We start from the raw sequence: 16,775 nt of genomic DNA on the forward strand, positions 1-16,775 counted from the left end.
ACTCAACCTCTCTGTGCCTCTGCAAAGGGAGGCCAATGATAATGGTACCTAGCTCAGAGGGCTGTGTGGAGGATTAAATAAGCGATTACAAGCAAAGCTGCAATCACAGGAGAGGCTATGAACCAGAGCTTCCCCCTGAGCCGTCCTGAATTTCTGACCCACAGAAACCAGGGAACACCACGAAATGAGTATTGTTGTTCAAGCTCCTCAATTTGGGGGTGAAATGTTATACAGCAACAGTAACTAGAACATGAACATGAGAGGACCCCTCTGACTATTTTGTGACTCAGAGCAGGGGCAAGGCTGAATGTGTGCCATTGTCCATGCCAAGTGAATGCAAACTGCTTCTGGACTCGTTATCTGACGAGTATCGAAAAGAACACATTTTCCAGATAAATAGCTACATACCAAGTACCAGAGGCTGCATTCAACTGTTCTAATAAAGATAGTACATCTATGAGAGTGCCTGGTTAAATTTCTGGTAGTCCACCATTATGTGTCATAAGCCATTTGGTTTTGCAGATTGGAGAGCTGAAATAGATGGGGTAAGCATACTCCACACTGTCCTTCCTATGGAATGAAATGAACCCCCTGGACATAGTGAATGAAGTGGCTCTCTGAGAATTCTGAAACATAAATGGTGGATTGGGGAAGGAAGTCATAACTTAAAGAATGAATGATCCGTAGTTGAGTTTCCTGGGTTTTTATCCCACTTATATCTTTCAGGCTGGACCCAAAGACAGTCTGAATCATGGAACTATGTACGGGTGTGAACAGAAAGAGCTCCAAGAGAAGTCCTCTCTTTCTGATCCAAGGACTAGGAAGAGGGACCCTTATGAGAGAAAGACAATGGAGGAAACCCCTTGTTTAAAAACACAGCCCACAGGAGGTAGGTTGGAAACTGAACTTAACTGGGTTAGATTCTAATTGGGTCAATTGCATACTAAAACAAACACCCCCCCCCCCAATATTCTCCATAGGATTTAAATAAGACCCAGAGTCTCATAACATAGTATTAAAAAGTATGCAGCCCAAAATTATTTGAAATACAATTAACTAGGAAAGTCTGACAAATTCTCAAGTGAACAGACAACTCAGAGACATCAACTCTGAGACTATCCAGACATTGAAATTAACAAACAATGGCATTAAAGCAGATATTATAAACATGTTCCAAGAATTAAGGACTAACACTTTTGAAACGAATGGAAAGACAAAGGTCTCAAAAGAGAGATGGAATCTACAAAAAAGAACTAAATGGAAATCTTAGAGTGTAAAAATAAAAGTAACTGAAATAAAAAATTCAGCGGATAGGTTCAGCAACACAGTGGAGATGAAAGAGGAAATAGTCAATTAAATTGAAGGTAAATCAATAGAAGTTATCCAATCTGAATAAGAGGAAGAAAAAACGGTTGAAAGAAATGAAGAGAGCCTCAGTGACCAGAGAGACTCTAACAAAAAAGCTTCATTCATGTCATCAGAGTCCCAGAATGAGAGGAGAAAAGGAGTAGTTGCAGAAAATAAATTTGAAGAAATAATGGTTAACAACTTCCAAAGAAGTCTCACTTTCAGGATGGCAGTATGGGGGACTCTGGGGGCCCATCCTCTAGCTAAACGGAACTAACTGGTGAAAACCATGGCAAACTCAGACTTCTAACTTCAGCTCTCACGTGTACAGAGCTTGGAAGTTGTCACTCCCATCCTCACAACAAGAAAAGGGCTCAATGAACTGAAAATTAATGCTTAGATCCATCAGAGAATTGAGGTCATAGGGCAAACTGCCATCCTGAAATCTGGAGAGAGAGATAAACACATAGAATTATAGTCAAGATCATCTTACCTGAAGCAGAGGCTGCTTGAGCCGGTGACTGGCAGGAACATTTAAAAGGTCATTATGACAAGTTCCTGATGACTTGAATGTGGACTAGCTTGAGAGTTAAAGACTCCTGGGGACCCAGTCTTAAGGCCTGTGTACTATTTTGACAAATGTCCTTGGGGAAAAGATGATTCATACTGACTGGCTGAACTCTGAGTCAGGTCAAGTAAAGACAGCCTTGAGAATGGGGTCCTCCAGGGAACTAACAGACCCGTCAAACAATGACACTTCTCCGGGAATGAGGCTTTGAAGTTGTTCTAATCAATCCCCTTCTGCCGGCCTTCTGTGGCTGCCAGGCTGCTGGTTTTCACCAAGATTATGGGCTTTTGGTTTTCAAGTCTACTGTGGAGCTGGAAAGTGGGAGATGCGTAAGCTAAAATGTCACAAAGCTTGCTGTTCTGACCAAGATTCAGCCATTTTTTATTGAATAAACACCACCCCCAACCCCGGCCCTGGATTGCTGCAAGCCTTTGGTTAATTTCCAGAGTTCTGAAAAAATTGTTTCGGACAATTTTCGCCGTTTTTCTGTTTGCTTTTATGTAGGAGAGAATTTTTGGAGGTCTTTAATCTGCCATTGCCACTGACATCCTTCTGAAGAGCTTTTAAAATGTGAAAATGTCCTATTATACGTCATAAATGTGTTCTGATTAACCAGGTCACTTGTATCCAGGGGAATCTTAGACTGGTTAATTAGGAATTGAAATTGTTAGGGGAGAGAAGGACCCATCAGTGGGCTATAGGAAGAGGTCCAGGGAGCAGTAGGAAGAAAATAGTATCCAGGGATGGACAGTGGGTGTGTGTCCAGGCAGGAATGCAGTTTGGTGCCATGGTCAGAGGGCAGCAGGACCAGTGCTATAGTCCCAGGTGTGTGTATGTGCCCGTCTTTATCCACCTTGATCCTCGGGGCCTCAGCCCTGGGGGACTCTCAGTCCTGACCTAATGCTTGCCCAGAGAGGACATGAAGGTAGTTAATGCCTGGGTTCTCTCCAAGTCAGGTCCTGATTGCTGGTTTCCAGTCTGGAAGGTCCTTTCTGTATTTCAGGTCTTTCACAGTCATAACAATCATTCAGCTGCTTACAGAGTTTAACTACTCATCCTGAGCTCAAAGATCTTCTACTTCTGTGAGTGTGGAAGATGTTTCCCCTCGTAAACCCTCACTAGAAGACGCGCTGGTTTCCTACAATAAGTCTTCTTGCAGTTCTGAACCCCAGGACTGTCCTCCCCTGACACCATGTTGGTTGGTGGCAATAGCAAGTGGGGATAGTGGTGGGTCCGGACACGATGGCAGGTGTTTGGCAGGAGTTGAGAACCACCAGCCTGAATCTGTTCATTCTCACAAGGTCAGTGGGGTCTCTCAATGTCTAAGATGTTTCCGTCCTTGATTTGCCTTTTTGTTACTCTGTGACCTTGTGCAAGTCATTCACATACAACTCAAGGCCTCAGCTGTGGAGTGAAAGAGTGGGGCTGATTCTCTAAGGACCTCAAACAGTGAAAGCATATTTATTTTTTATTTGAGGGGACAACGTCCCCCAGCCTTGGTAGCCCTTCTTCTTCCTTCTTGCAACCAATTTTTCATAAATCTTACCTGTGTTCACAGTCTCAACTTCCTTACATCCCATTCTCTTCTCAGTTCCTTAAAATCAGGTTTCTTCCTCTAAAAATATGACTCTCACCCAGAGCATCAGTAATCTTTTCATATGCAACTCCCATGACCCTTCTCTGTGCTTATCTTTCCCAAGCCTTTCAGCAATGAACATTTTGGACCAGTTTGTCCTTCCTCCTACACTTCCTCCTTGTCATCTTCATCATCCTCTTGCTGAGAGAGCAGAGAAGAGGCCAGTATGACTGGATGCAAGTAGGCAAAAGAGAGATGGTAGAGGACGTGTATCTATCAGCCTCCTGGACGTCTCCCTCGTGGTCCCCCAGGCACTTGCACGTAGCAGGGCCACAGCTAAAGGCATAATATTCCTGCTGAAATCAACTCGTCCCCCCATATTTCCAGTTACCTTTGGGATTCCCCACCTGAGACACGGACGGGAGCCTCACCTGCTCCCTCACCTCCACCCTTCCAGGTCCGCCTCCTGGACATCTCTCTAATCTGCCATTTTCCCTTCTTGCGTGGTATCTTGTGTATCATCACTTTTGCCTGGAGTGTTACATCTACCCAACACTCTGTCCACCCATCCTAAGAACCCCAGAGCAGTCCCTCTGAAATCCACACCCATCTGAACATCTTCCCGTCCTGCCTAAGACCATTAAGATTTCCAATGTAGGGCTTCCCTGGTGGCGCAGTGGTTGAGAATCTGCCTGCTAATGCAGGGGACACGGGTTCGAGCCCTGGTCTGGGAAGATCCCACATGCCACGGAGTGGCTGGGCCCGTGAGCCACAACTACTGAGCCTGCGCGTCTGGAGCCTGTGCCCCGCAACGGGAGGGGCCGCGATAGTGAAAGGCCCGCGCACCGCGATGAAGAGCGGTCCCCGCACCGCGATGAAGAGTGGCCCCCGCTTGCCGCAACTGGAGAAAGCCCTCGCACGAACCGAAGACCCAACACAGCCAAAAATAAATAAATAAATAAATAAATAAATAAAGTAGCTATAAAACGCAGCTTTCTTTAAAAAAAAAAAAAAAAAAAAAAAAAAAAAAAAAAAAAAAAAAAAAAAAAAAAAAAAAAAAAAAGATTTCCAATGTAAGGTCCAAACTCTGTTCTACAGCTCCAACCACTCAGGCCAGGGCACTTTCCCACCTATGAGCCCTCCAGTGATGGTGAAGAATGAGAAGGCACCTGGTGCAGAGAAAGGACAGTTTTATTTGGTGAAGAACATGGAATGTGACACATGCCTGGTGGGAAAGAAGGGGGAGCAGTTTCCTTGGAGAGAAGGCTGCTCTGGTTTCCAAACATGGCCGTGTCATGGTCCAGGACACGGGCCAGCCTTCTGTGAGCCCTCGGGTGCTGCGCAGGGGGTGGATCGAGCAGCAGGAAATGGTTCTGTTGGGAGAAGACCCCAGCCGGAATGGAGCCTCGAAGTCCCTGAGTCTTGCTGGTATTGGCCCATCATCAAACCCGCCCTCCAGAGGGTGGGGAGGAGGCTGAGACCCTGAGGCTGGGGTGATCTTGTCTCAGCCACCAGGGGAGCCCAGGCCCGGGGCCAGGGAGCTCCTTGTGCATGTGCTTGAGTGTGTGTCTGTGTGTCCATTTGTGCGTGGCACGTTTGCATGTGTGTGTACATGTGTGCGTGTGCTGACATGAGAGCGTGTGCCTCTGTGTGTCTGTCTGAGTGACCATGTGTGTGTCCGGGCATTTGTGTGTGTGTGTGTGCACGTATCCACGACCATGTGTGTTTCTCTTGGTAGCTGTGTTGCGGTGCCGCCTGTGTCTCTCCACCTCTGTCAGCATTTCTGTGGACGTCTCTGTGCATCTTGGTGTATGTCTATGTGGCTGTTTGTCTCTCTCTTCGGATGTCACTGTCCCAAGCCCCCTGCTGCCCCCACTAGGAGAAGAAAAGCCAGCTCCCAAATCCTGCAGAGTGGGTTGCAATACTCACTCAGCTCAGCAGAGGCCAGGTCCCTTCCTGGAAGGCTTAGACCTTGATTCCAGCCCGTAGATCGGTGAGTCTGGAAAATGAAGAAACAATAACCACAGACCAGAGTGAAGGAGCCCAGGGACTTTCACAGTCCCCTGGAGGCCTGGGACTAGGGAATGGGAACTCTGAGATCCAACCACGCTCAGGCAGGGCTTGGAGGGGACCGTACCGCCTCCACCAACCAGCCCAGCTGTTCTCAGTGTCAGGGCTGATGGGGGGAGATAGAGTCTATGCCTCAACATGATCTGGATAATTCAAGGCAAAGAAGAAATCTGAAGTGGGGAGAGTTGAGGCTGGAGGGACCTAGCTGTCCCACGTGTGCAGGGACAGAGCTCCCTGGGGGAAATCCCTGCTCCTGCAGTGGGGAGAGAGGGCTTGGAAGCAGGTACTTACTGACAGTGGAGTTTACTAGAGTGGTGTCCAAGTGACCGAGAGCCTCACTGACCAGAGGGCACACCTGACCCAGGGGCAGAGAGGAGAGTTAGGCAAAGTGGCACCTTAGGGAGACCCTGGCAACAACAGCATCCCCAGTATGCATTCTCTGGGGAGATTTTCTATCATTTTTCTGTATCTGAGAGTGTCTGATTCGAAGCAGTCCCACAGATGAATGTTCACACATCCACAGTGGGTGGAAGGAGAAACTGAAGGCATGGGTGAGGTGCCCAGTCACGCAGTGAACTGTTCACTCTGTGATCTGGCATCTGCTTCTGAATAGGGTGGACTACTCTGGGAGGGGTGAGTTTCTGGTTATAGGAGGCACCAAAGCATAGGCTGGGTGGGTCTGGTCTTCAGCCACAGGGCGTGTGGCCTGGGAGCTTCTTGGGGCAGGAGCCCATCTGTTTCAGCTGTAGTGTGGACACGCACAGGGCCTGGCCCAGAGCAGAAACCAATCAATACATTTTGAAGGATGAAAAGAAGAAACATGGACACATGGATCAATGGACAGATAGACTGATGGATGGAATTTACTTATCAAACTGAGAGGCTCAGAAAAGCTCACCCCAGGGGCTTCTTTTAGCCTGAGAAGCTCTAAGAGCCAAAGATCAGGAGCCCCCACTTGTACTCACTTACCTTGCCCTGCACCAGCCCAGGGAGGACATTATTCAAGATCCCAGTGATGCTGTCAATCAGGCTTTCACTGGGGAGGGCGCCCAATCTGAAAGAGAAAAGCCACAGGCCATGCAGGGGCCTGAGGCTGGAATGGAGAAGCACTGGTATGTGCCCACTGCAGTCTCAGCCCTGAGTCATGGAACCTGGCCTCGTGCATCCACACCCACGTGCATCCACAACAAGGGGCACATCCAAAGGGAGTGATACACTGCACAGCAGCGCACACACTAGGTACGTGTAGAATAAACCCATAGTTCCAGGACACAGTAGGTGTTCAATAAGGCTTTGTAAAATCCATAACTGAATGAACAGTGCTTAGTATGTAGTTGTCATGAGGACTCAATGAGATGATACATGTGATGCACAACACGTGTTCAGTAAACGTGAGCCATGATAGGGACGACTCCTGTATATTATACCTGCCTACCTCTCCCTCGCAGCAGGAACTGAAATAGTAACCCAGGTAGGCTCCATAGCTATTTTACCCTTTACTGGCACAAAGCATGTCCACATCTATTATTTTAGAGCATCTGTCAATAATGCCAAAGTAGCTCCATATTGCAGTTATCTGAGAAAGCTGAGACTCAAGTTGGGGAAGCACTGTTCAAGTTCACACGGGAAGCCCTCCATCTCTTGCCACACCCCTCAGGTAGGTGGGGCTTGAACTCAGATTTCTTGTTGCCTAATCCAGCATAGAATTGGTCAGCCTGGCCTAAGAAGGGATAAGTGACCATTTACCTATTCATCCATCCATCCATCCATCCTTCCACCTATCCATCTTCTCACCCTTCCACCCTCCCACTCATCCATTCTCCCTTTGTTCTATCTTCCCAACCATCCATCCATCATCCCATCCTATTGTTTCTGGACAGGAGTAGCCACCACTCTGGCCTCACCCATCAAGCAGGGAGATTTGCAGGCTGCCAGAGGAGAAAGTGCAGTTGCAATGGACGAGGTGGAACTTCTCCTGTTCATCTTTCACAGCTAAGAGTTCCGCAGTGATGTTTAGCTTCATAGCCAGCTTCAATGGACTTCCGACCAAGGGCCTGCAGAGAAGACAGTCTGTTGCAGCTGGTCCCACCACATCCCAAGGCAGAGGAGGCTTTTCTCCTTGACAGAAATGCCAGCCATCTTGCCCACAGCTGTACTCATCTCATTTCCTTGGGAAACCAAGGCTCACAGAGGTTAAATGAGTTTCCCAAGTGACTCAAGGTCACTCAGCATGGGAGCAAATGAGCTGAAGTTGGAGGCTCAGGTCTGTTAGACAGACTCCAACACCTTTTTTCTTTTTGACTACCCAAGGTCATCAGGGTCTCCTCTGGTGAGCCATCCTCCCATTCCCCCTTGGGACACACTCACATTTTCACATTAAGGACCATGTCCAGAGGGATGGTGACATAGTGACGTTGGCCATCAGGGCTCTGCAGGAGGACAGGTTCCAGCAGCTGCGGATCAGTGATCTTCATACTGCCCAGGGAGCAACATTGGAGGGAGAAACATTAACTCCTCTAGTTCTAAACCTAGAAACCACACCTAACTCCACCTTACCCATCCCAGAGTGGGAGCTACCCATGAGGTGGGATGGAGGAGATAGGAGGGGAGTCTTGCAGCAAAAGCCACATGGGTTTCGAGTCTCACATCAGTTTTTCCCAAACTCTGCCCTGGGTCAGATCCGGACACACACATGGCCCTCTCCTCATCTCAAGTCTATAAGGTATTCCAGGATAGAGACTGTGTCTGGGTTATATTTTCATCCTGTATGCCAGCTCAGAGCCTTACAAAGAAAGGGCCTACTCTGTATTGGTTGACTTTGTAGACTGATGAGCAGGGGGGTAGATGGATATGTGGGTGGATGCATGGAAGAGTAAGTGGTTAGATGGAGGGAGGATGGACAAATCGATGGATGGATGGGTAAGTGGCTAAGTGGATGATGTCTGGGCAATTGGAGTAAGTCCTTCGCAAACATTTATGGTAGGAATCACTCATCCTGCCAAGTTCTTCAATAGCAGGTCAATCAACAATGTTTATCACGGAGATGGAGAAGCAGGAAGTCTGGGAAAATGGAGAGAGGGTGGAAGTAAGTAAGTCTCTTCTCTGAGCCAGCCACTGAGCCAGGTGATCTACACCTTCTCAGTCCTCCCAACAGTTTTTCTCTGTGGGTACCATAATCTTCGTTTTACAGATGAAGAAACCAAGCCCAGAGAGACTGAGTGCCTTGCCCCAGGTCACCCAGCAAGTACATGGTGAATATAAAAATCAAACTCAAGGCTATCTATCTGTCTTCTAGTCAGGGGCAAGCACCTGGGTGGGTAGGAATCATGGGAAAAGCTTTGACCCAGTCCTATGAAGGATCTAGGCTTTGCCAGCTCACTGGCACCAAGCTTTCTACTATTGCCTCTTGCTGAGAGAGCTCTCAGGTGGCTCCTGGGTTGTTCATCTTGGATTGTTCCACGGACATCACATGATGATGTCATTAAGGAGAGTAGCTTACACTTTCTTGCTTACATCAAAGGCCACAGTTTTCTAAGGGATTTCACAGGTGAGGAGAACAAAATTACTATAATATAGTGGAAAAGACCTTGCCTTTGGACTTGAGTCAATTAGAGTTAGAAGCCTCACTCTGCATCACTCCTGTGGTGTGATCACAGGCACCTTTCTGTGCCTCGGTTTTTCCATCTGTAAACTAGGGATTATTAAATTGACCTCAGAGGACTATGGTGAGGATTATAGATGATGCTGGGGACGCGGGATGCGCTTTAGGACTGGGGGCAATTGCTAGTTCAAGAGGGCTGGTGTTCCCTGCCAGACCACGAGGAAGGTCTCAGCCTGAGTCCTGGCCTCATGTTCAGACCACCCCCTCCTCCTCAGGGCCACTGCCTGGGGCTGTCAGATCTCCAACGGGGGTTCTCTGGTGGGGTCCAAGGCCCTATTTTAGGGCTACTCACTCAACAATGTTGTTCAGGAGAGGAGTCAGTAAGGTCGCTTTCCCAAGCAGGCCCCCCAGCAGGCCTCTGGGAGTGTTCCCTCCAGTCTTCTGGATGTCCAAGAGCGGAAGGTTTTCGAGAGTGTCCAATAGATCCCCAGAGAGCAGGCCATTGCTGAGACCTGGAAATGGGTATGGGGTCCTTGGGGGTCAGATCAATTATGGGTCCTCAGTCCTTGCCCTCTTTTATCTCTCTTCCCAACCAACCACACACACACACACACACACACACACACACACACACACACACATACACACACACACACACACTAACACAGACATACACACACACCCCTGAAGGAGGTTGTCACAGACTCTCACTTACCACTTGTCAAGCTTCCAGCAAGATCTGTGGGACTCGAGGCCAGGGACGGAATCATAGGCAAGGGCAGTGCTTGGTCCAGGGGCAAGGGCAGGGCTTCCAGCAGGACCGTGGTCTGGGCCAGCAGCCCACAGAAGACAACAAGGCCCCCAGTTTGAAACATCTTCTCATTCAGTATCTGTGGAAAGAATGACAGGTCCCTTGTGGCACGAACACAAGAGAGGAACCCATCCACCGCCTGCCCCTGCCCCTGCACACCAGGGAGTGAATAGCAATAACTAACACGTTTCCTCTGAGCCAGGCTTTGGGCTGAGTCCTCCACACTCAGGCAGTGGAAGGGCGGGGGGATGGAATGGGCAGACCTCACCTGGCTTCTCAGACGTCCCAGTAGATGTCTTGGTCTCCTCTTCCCTGCTGGCTACTGCTGAGGAGACAGCCTCTTTTATAGTGTGGGAATCCGGAAACAAGCAGTTGAATGATGGGTTTCTAGATAACTCAGAATTCTGCAATCTGGTGGTGTCTTTCAAAGTAAGACACCAAAGTAATAATTGCTCTCCAAAGTAAATAATTGCCAGTCACGTTAGTAGGTGGGACAGTTAAGCCGTGTGATTGACAAGTTAAACAGAGGAAAACTTGAGATGGGGATGTTACTCAAGACTTCATGGTTTCACGTGTGGGGCTGAGGCTGGGGACCCACGCTCTGAGGTGGCCTGAAGATCACATTTGGAAACACCGGGAGAGGCAGCTCGCGGAGCCCAGGAAGGGACCTCAGTCTCATATCCAGGCCTTTTCCATTCCTGGTCCAATTATTCTTCTCCAGTTGGAGGGCTCCTGCTCCCAAAATGTCAAAAAAGAGTCAAACTGTCTCTGATTTCCCTACATCTGGGACACCCCTCAGTTCCAGGGCAGGGGTGTCCTGGCTTCTGAATCCTAATTACATGACAGTCACATGCTGGGGGCTACACATCCTCACAGAACCCTGGAGGGAGGGGTTGCTGTCCCTCCTTTGCAGAGGAGAAAACTGAGGCCCAGCGGGGACAGGTGCCCAAGGACACAGAGAGCATGGGGCAGAGTCAGTGAGACAGGCTGGGGCCTGGGACCTGGGACTCTTTGCTGCAGTGCTTGTACCTGGACAAATGTCTCCTCAAGCAACAAAATACAAAGAAACTATAAGGGACTAAACATAACCGCGTGCATGGGCAGTTGGGGCAAATTATGGACAACAAGATACAAAAAGACCTAAAACCCATCTGCCACTTCTGAAGAGCCAGGAGCCAAAACAGAGTGCTGCGCATGCGCCCTGAACTCAACGCCACCAAAGGGGTGGGCAAACTACGTAAGCCACCCCTCTAGCCTGAGCCCTGGACACACCCCTACCTTCACCCCGTAGAAGGAACCAGCTCGCCCTGCCTCGGGGGGTGAGCAAGGGAACCTGTTACTAGTTTTCACTCCCCCCTGCGGCAGCAGGGGCCCCCATAAAGCCTTGCCTGAATTTCTTGTCTGGACTCTAGTCAATTTCTATTGATTAAGGAAGGCCAAAACCCCTGGTCAGTATCATTAGGACTCAACCCATTGGATAATAATAACAATAAAAACAGTGTCAACAGCTAATACTTGTCAAGCTCTTGCTGGATGCCAGGCGCGGCATCGTTTTTCACCTCCAGCCCCTCACAAATCCTCACAACCCTGTGTGGGATGGGAATGAGTACGTCCATTCTACAAGCGGGAAACGGAGGCTCGGAGTGTGAGGTGACACGTCCAGAGTCTCACAGTGGGCATGGGGCCCAGGCATTCACGCTCTAGTCCTTTCCCTTAATCACTGGGCTGAGAGATGAGGATGCCTTGGGCACGCTCTGACCGTTTTGCACCTCCATGTCTGTGAATGTCATGCCTCCCACTTTTATAACCTGGAAAATGCTTTCCAGTTTCCCAGGCCTGAGGGACTGTGTGACATCCTGGCTTCTACCCTTACCCTTTCTTCTTCCCTTCCCCAAATGAAGTAATGAGGCATTTGTTACCACCACTTGGGCCTTTGGAGTCTATTTTACAGATGAAAAAACGAGGGACAGGGAGGTCCAAGCCCTAGTCCAGTGAGAGCAGCTCTTGTCTTGCAGAACCAAACACATTATAAGCAAAAGCGGAGAGAGAAGGGCGAAATGCATATTTATGGACTACCTACTATGTGCCAGGTGCTTTCCATACTTGAACTTCATCTTTGTCATGAGTGGTTGTTATTGTTGAACCTCAAATGTCAGATAAGGAGACTAAGGTTCAGAGAAGGTGATTACTTCCCAGGGATACACAGCGAGTGAGTGGAGTCAGAATTCTCCCCTGTGTCTGATGCCCCTGTAATCAGTGAGCCACGCTGCCTTCCCCTCATGTCAGACCTTCACTGGAGCTGCTCCCACTTCCTGTGAGAGTCTGGCCGATGCCTCCAAGGCGCTGGGCCATGGCCTTGAACTCAATCATCCATTCAAGCACTCACCAGACTCTTCCCACAGCTTGTATGTTGTCAGTCATCCTCAAAGGGGTCCCCTTTTTTGTTATCTTGGTACAACTCTTGTGGTTTGTGTCAGGTTGCTACTATTTTTCGGGGAAACGGAAGCAGATAAGCCAAAGAATGGATTCAAGTTTGTTACTGGACAGCTAACAGCTGCTGGGTTGAAGCTAGGAGGCTGCATTTGTGTTACTGCAGAAAGGGGATGGATGTGGACGCATATTGCCCTGGTTCAAGTCCTGTGACCCTGGGCAAGTCCCTCCAAACCTTTGAACTTCAGTTTCCTCATCTGTAAAATGGGAGGATAATATCTACCTCACAGGGCTGCGGGGGATAATGTCTGGGGACGGGGTATGAACTTCAGTTCATAAACTCATGTGTCTACATTTTTTTTTTGAAGATTTTTTTTGATGTGGACAATTTTCTAAAGTCTTTATTGAATTTGTTACAATATTGCTCCTGTTTTATGTTTTGTTTTCTTGGCAGCGAGGCCCGTGGGATCTTAGCTCCCCAACCAGGGATCAAACCCGCACCCCCTGCATTGGAAGGCAAAGTCTTAACCATTGGACTGCCAGGGAAGTCCCTACATTTTTTTTTTAAATACATAATCCCTTCATTTATTTATTTATTTACTTATTTTTTTTTTGTATTTTGGCTGCTCCATGCCATGCGGCATGTGGGATGGTTCCCCAACCAGGGATCTAACCTGGGCCTCTGCAGTGAAAGCTCTGAATCCTAACCACTAGGCCACCAGGGAACTCCCCTACATATTTTTTTTCTAATGTATGTATAGTTCAGCGTTTCAAATGCCATTTTGCTGAGTAACAAAAACTTCCCCATTTCCCCTTGGGATTTTATTTCTGTTCAAGGGGCTTTATTTGTGCCAAGGCATCTGAAGAAGGCTGCCCTGTCCCTGTTTTGACTGGAAATATAGAAACAGCCATATGCCATCTGACCCCTTGATGCCAAGATGCTGTGCTTCCCTCCCGTCCAAAAGGCCCCTTCGAATTTAGCATTTACTTTTTACTGGACACCCTTGCTGGACACCCAGGATTGTTCTGTGTCTCGATTCCTTGGGTCTCAGGCAGGACCCAGGGGGACTGCCGCAGCCCATCTGCCTGGAACTACTGAGAACTTCCAGTTAACTTTCTCTCCCTGGGGTCCTGCCACCTCTCCTGGTTCTGGAAGGGAATGTGGGCACAGAACCCCTCTGTTCTGGAATCCTGCACATCGACTTGGGGTTTCTGCTGTCCTCCTCCCACGTCAAGGTTTGCCTGGGGAGAAGCAAGGCCATGAGACACTTCTCAGAACCCACTAGAACTATTTTCTCTTCAATTTCTCTTGGACCCTCACACTCCACCAACCCAACATGGGAAATTTTCTAGTCCTGGGGGCAGGAAACCTTGCTTCAATTCATCATGTATATGCTATTCTTAATGTCTCCTATGTCCCAAATTTTGAAATTGAAAAACCCAGGCTTTGGGAATTCCCTGACAGTTCAGTGGTTAGGATTCAGCGCTTTCACTGCTGTGGCCTGGGTTCAATCCCTGGTGGGGGAACTAAGATACTGTAAGCCGCAGGGTATGGCCAAAAAAAAGGGAGAGAGAGTGAAAAAAGAAATAGTATCTTATAACTAAAACAAACAAACCCCAAAACAAACAAACAAAACAACTCAGGCTTTAAAAAAATTTAACCTACAGTAAAATTGACTTTTTTTGGGTGTATAATTCAATGAGTTTAACACATGAGTAGTTTTATTTAGCCACAATTATACAATAATACAGAACAGTTCCATCATCCCCTAAATACGCTCATGCTGCCCTTTTATAGTTACCCGCTCCCTCTTGCCCTGCAACTGGCAACCACTGATCTGTTCTCTGTCACTGCTCTTTTGTCAGAGACCCAGGCTTTGTAGACTCAAAAGCCTTCTCTCTGCTTCTGCTGAAGTTGCCCTTCCTTGAAGCACAGGTACTGCTTGTTCCAGTGCCCTGAGCAGGGCAAGGGTCGTGGGGCATCAGGAAGCATGGACGGACACCCAGCTAACATTTCAGGACAGTGATTTCCGCATTGGCGACATCAATGCCTCCCCAGTGTGTCTGTCAGAAACTGGAGTTCATGCCCTTTTCTTCCTACGTATCAGATTGTGACTGTGTTTGGGAGCCTTTCCTGGTGTCATTCTGTGAATCAAGGGATCCATTTTTATGTACTGAATTGAACTATGGTTTAAAGTAGACTGAAAAGGTGTTTCCCCTCTAATAAGTGGTTATTGTAAAGAAGAATGGGTTAGTTACAGATCAAATAAGGAAGCTACCTCTTCTCTGTATATCCAGTGTTTGTGGTTCTCTGTATATCCACTTTATATTATTGCTAATGAACATGTGTTCACTGGTGAAAAATCTGGAGAATACAGATGAACTAAAAGGAAAAATTAACATCTGGAGTCCTGCCACTTCCCTTTTTATTTTAATAAATATCTGTCCAGTCCAGTCAAAAAAAAAATGAGATCCATTTCTAAAGGGCAGAGTTCATTTTATTTTTCAAGGGACTCTGAACTGTGCAAGGTCTGTTCTCCAGAACTTGGGGGTGGAATGCTGGTTCTCTTCCCTGGGAGTCAGAACTCTGTACGGAAGGGCGTGGACGTTACAAGCACAAGTGGGCAGGGCCTGGAGCAAGCTTCTGAGTATTTGGGGCTGAATTTCTGCTTCAATTACCCCCCCACCCCGGACCCCAGTATCATTATAGAGGTCCATTGTGAAATGAGCTCCTCCAGGAGAAAACACAATGAGTCCACAGCTCTGTGAACCTCAAAATGAAAAGAAAACAGAATGCGAGAAACCCAAGGAGGCCCCTTGAGAAAGGCACCCCTGGAAGGGTCAGAAGGAAGGCAGACAAAAGCTGCCTTCACAGGGACCAGGCAACCTCGTTGGAGGATGGGGCCCAGCCCTCCCGTGTTTGCTCTTTGAATCATGAGCCGGAAAACCCCTGTAAATTCAAGGCTGTCAAGGGGTATCATTCGTGTGAACATGGGTGTTTAGGGTTGCAAATCCCCAGTGAAGCATTTCGGATTAGGGAGTGTGAATTGAAAGATGGAGACATGAGTATCTCTTGCCCTATTCTCATCTCTGAGCTGTTGACACTTCCTTGTTTGAGCTTGTCAATCTAGCGGAACGCAGATTTCATCATTTTCCTCTCAGTGCGGGGTTGTGGGTGGGATAGGGGTGTTAGAAGGAAGGGATGGAAGACTGAAGTGGGGATTCAGAGTGGTCAAGGCTGTGGGCTCTGGAGTCTGGCCGCTTGAGTGCAGTCGACTTGGTCATTTCCTGGCTCTGTGACCTTGCTCAAGTGGCTTTCCCTCTCTGAGCCTCAGGATAGCAGTTTTGGACTTCATGGGGTTTCTGTGAGGATTTGATGAGATGCTGGATGCAAGCTCCTAACACCAAGCTTGGCACATGCAGAGTGCTTAGATGTATGTGCTACTATTATTGTGTGTGTGTGTGTGTGTGTATGTGTATTTCCTCTTGATTTCTTAGTATGCTGTCCCTTTCCTTGGGTGGAGGAGGGCAGGAATCTATATTTAAGAAGTGAGTAGTCATTAATCAAATAATTAACAATGAATTAAATGACTTTTAATAAGCATTTCCCATGGACCTAGCAGATGCTAAACATATTGCAAATGTCTTTTCATGTACTCCTACAAACATCCTGCATTGTAAATAGCTTTTATTTTCAAAAAAAATTTTTTTGTTAAAGTATAACATACATAAGAAAAATGCACATAAGTGAATAGCTCAGTGAATTTTCACAAACTGAACACCCTCCCCATAAGCAGCACCCAGATCAAGAAACAGAATGTTACCAGCCCTCCAGAAGGCCCTCCTACTACTTCCCGTCACTAACCCTCTCCCTGAGGGTAACCACCATCCTGACCTCTGACAGCATGGATTAGGTTTGCTGTGTTTGAGCCTCATATAGATGGGAGATGTGTGTTTCGGGGCCTGGCTTTGTTAGGTGTGTGAGATCCATCCACGTGGTTGTGTGGGTATAGGTTATTTTCACTCCTGTAGAGCATTCCGCTGGTGACTATCCCACAAGATATTTATCCACTCTGTTTACCCATTCTTTTGATGGGCACTTAGGGAGTTTTCACTCTGGGGCTATTATGACTGTGGATGCTATGAGCAATCTTGGACACGTCTTGCGGTGCCCATGTGCATGTATTTCTGTACCTAGGATCGGGACTGTGGGTCGGAGGGAGGAACATGTTGCCCTTCAGGAGATGCTGCCACCCAGTTTTATAAAGTGGAGATGCGACTTATCTCCCTCCAGCAGTGTGAGGGTTCCTGCTGCCCCACCTCATGTAAGATTTCTATTCCCACTTTGCGGGGGAGGGAGACCAAAAGGTAA

The 16,775-nt window shown here is 47.9% G+C and overlaps 1 protein-coding gene across 1 annotated transcript; it reads right to left on the minus strand.

The window, feature by feature from the left end:
- Positions 1-5,425: 5,425 nt before the first annotated feature.
- On the minus strand, positions 5,426-10,307 carry BPIFA1 (BPI fold containing family A member 1). Its single transcript, XM_036825235.1, has 8 exons — positions 10,242-10,307; positions 9,878-10,052; positions 9,515-9,674; positions 7,929-8,036; positions 7,466-7,615; positions 6,531-6,615; positions 5,853-5,916; positions 5,426-5,490 (listed from the first exon to the last, which is right to left on the minus strand). Exons 2-8 carry the CDS (start codon positions 10,035-10,037, stop codon positions 5,426-5,428), a joined length of 792 nt encoding a protein of 263 aa, XP_036681130.1. The 5' UTR covers positions 10,038-10,052; positions 10,242-10,307.
- Positions 10,308-16,775: the final 6,468 nt, after the last annotated feature.

Source organism: Balaenoptera musculus, chromosome 15 (assembly GCF_009873245.2).
Source record: "Balaenoptera musculus isolate JJ_BM4_2016_0621 chromosome 15, mBalMus1.pri.v3, whole genome shotgun sequence".
Classification (NCBI taxonomy): domain Eukaryota; kingdom Metazoa; phylum Chordata; class Mammalia; order Artiodactyla; family Balaenopteridae; genus Balaenoptera; species Balaenoptera musculus.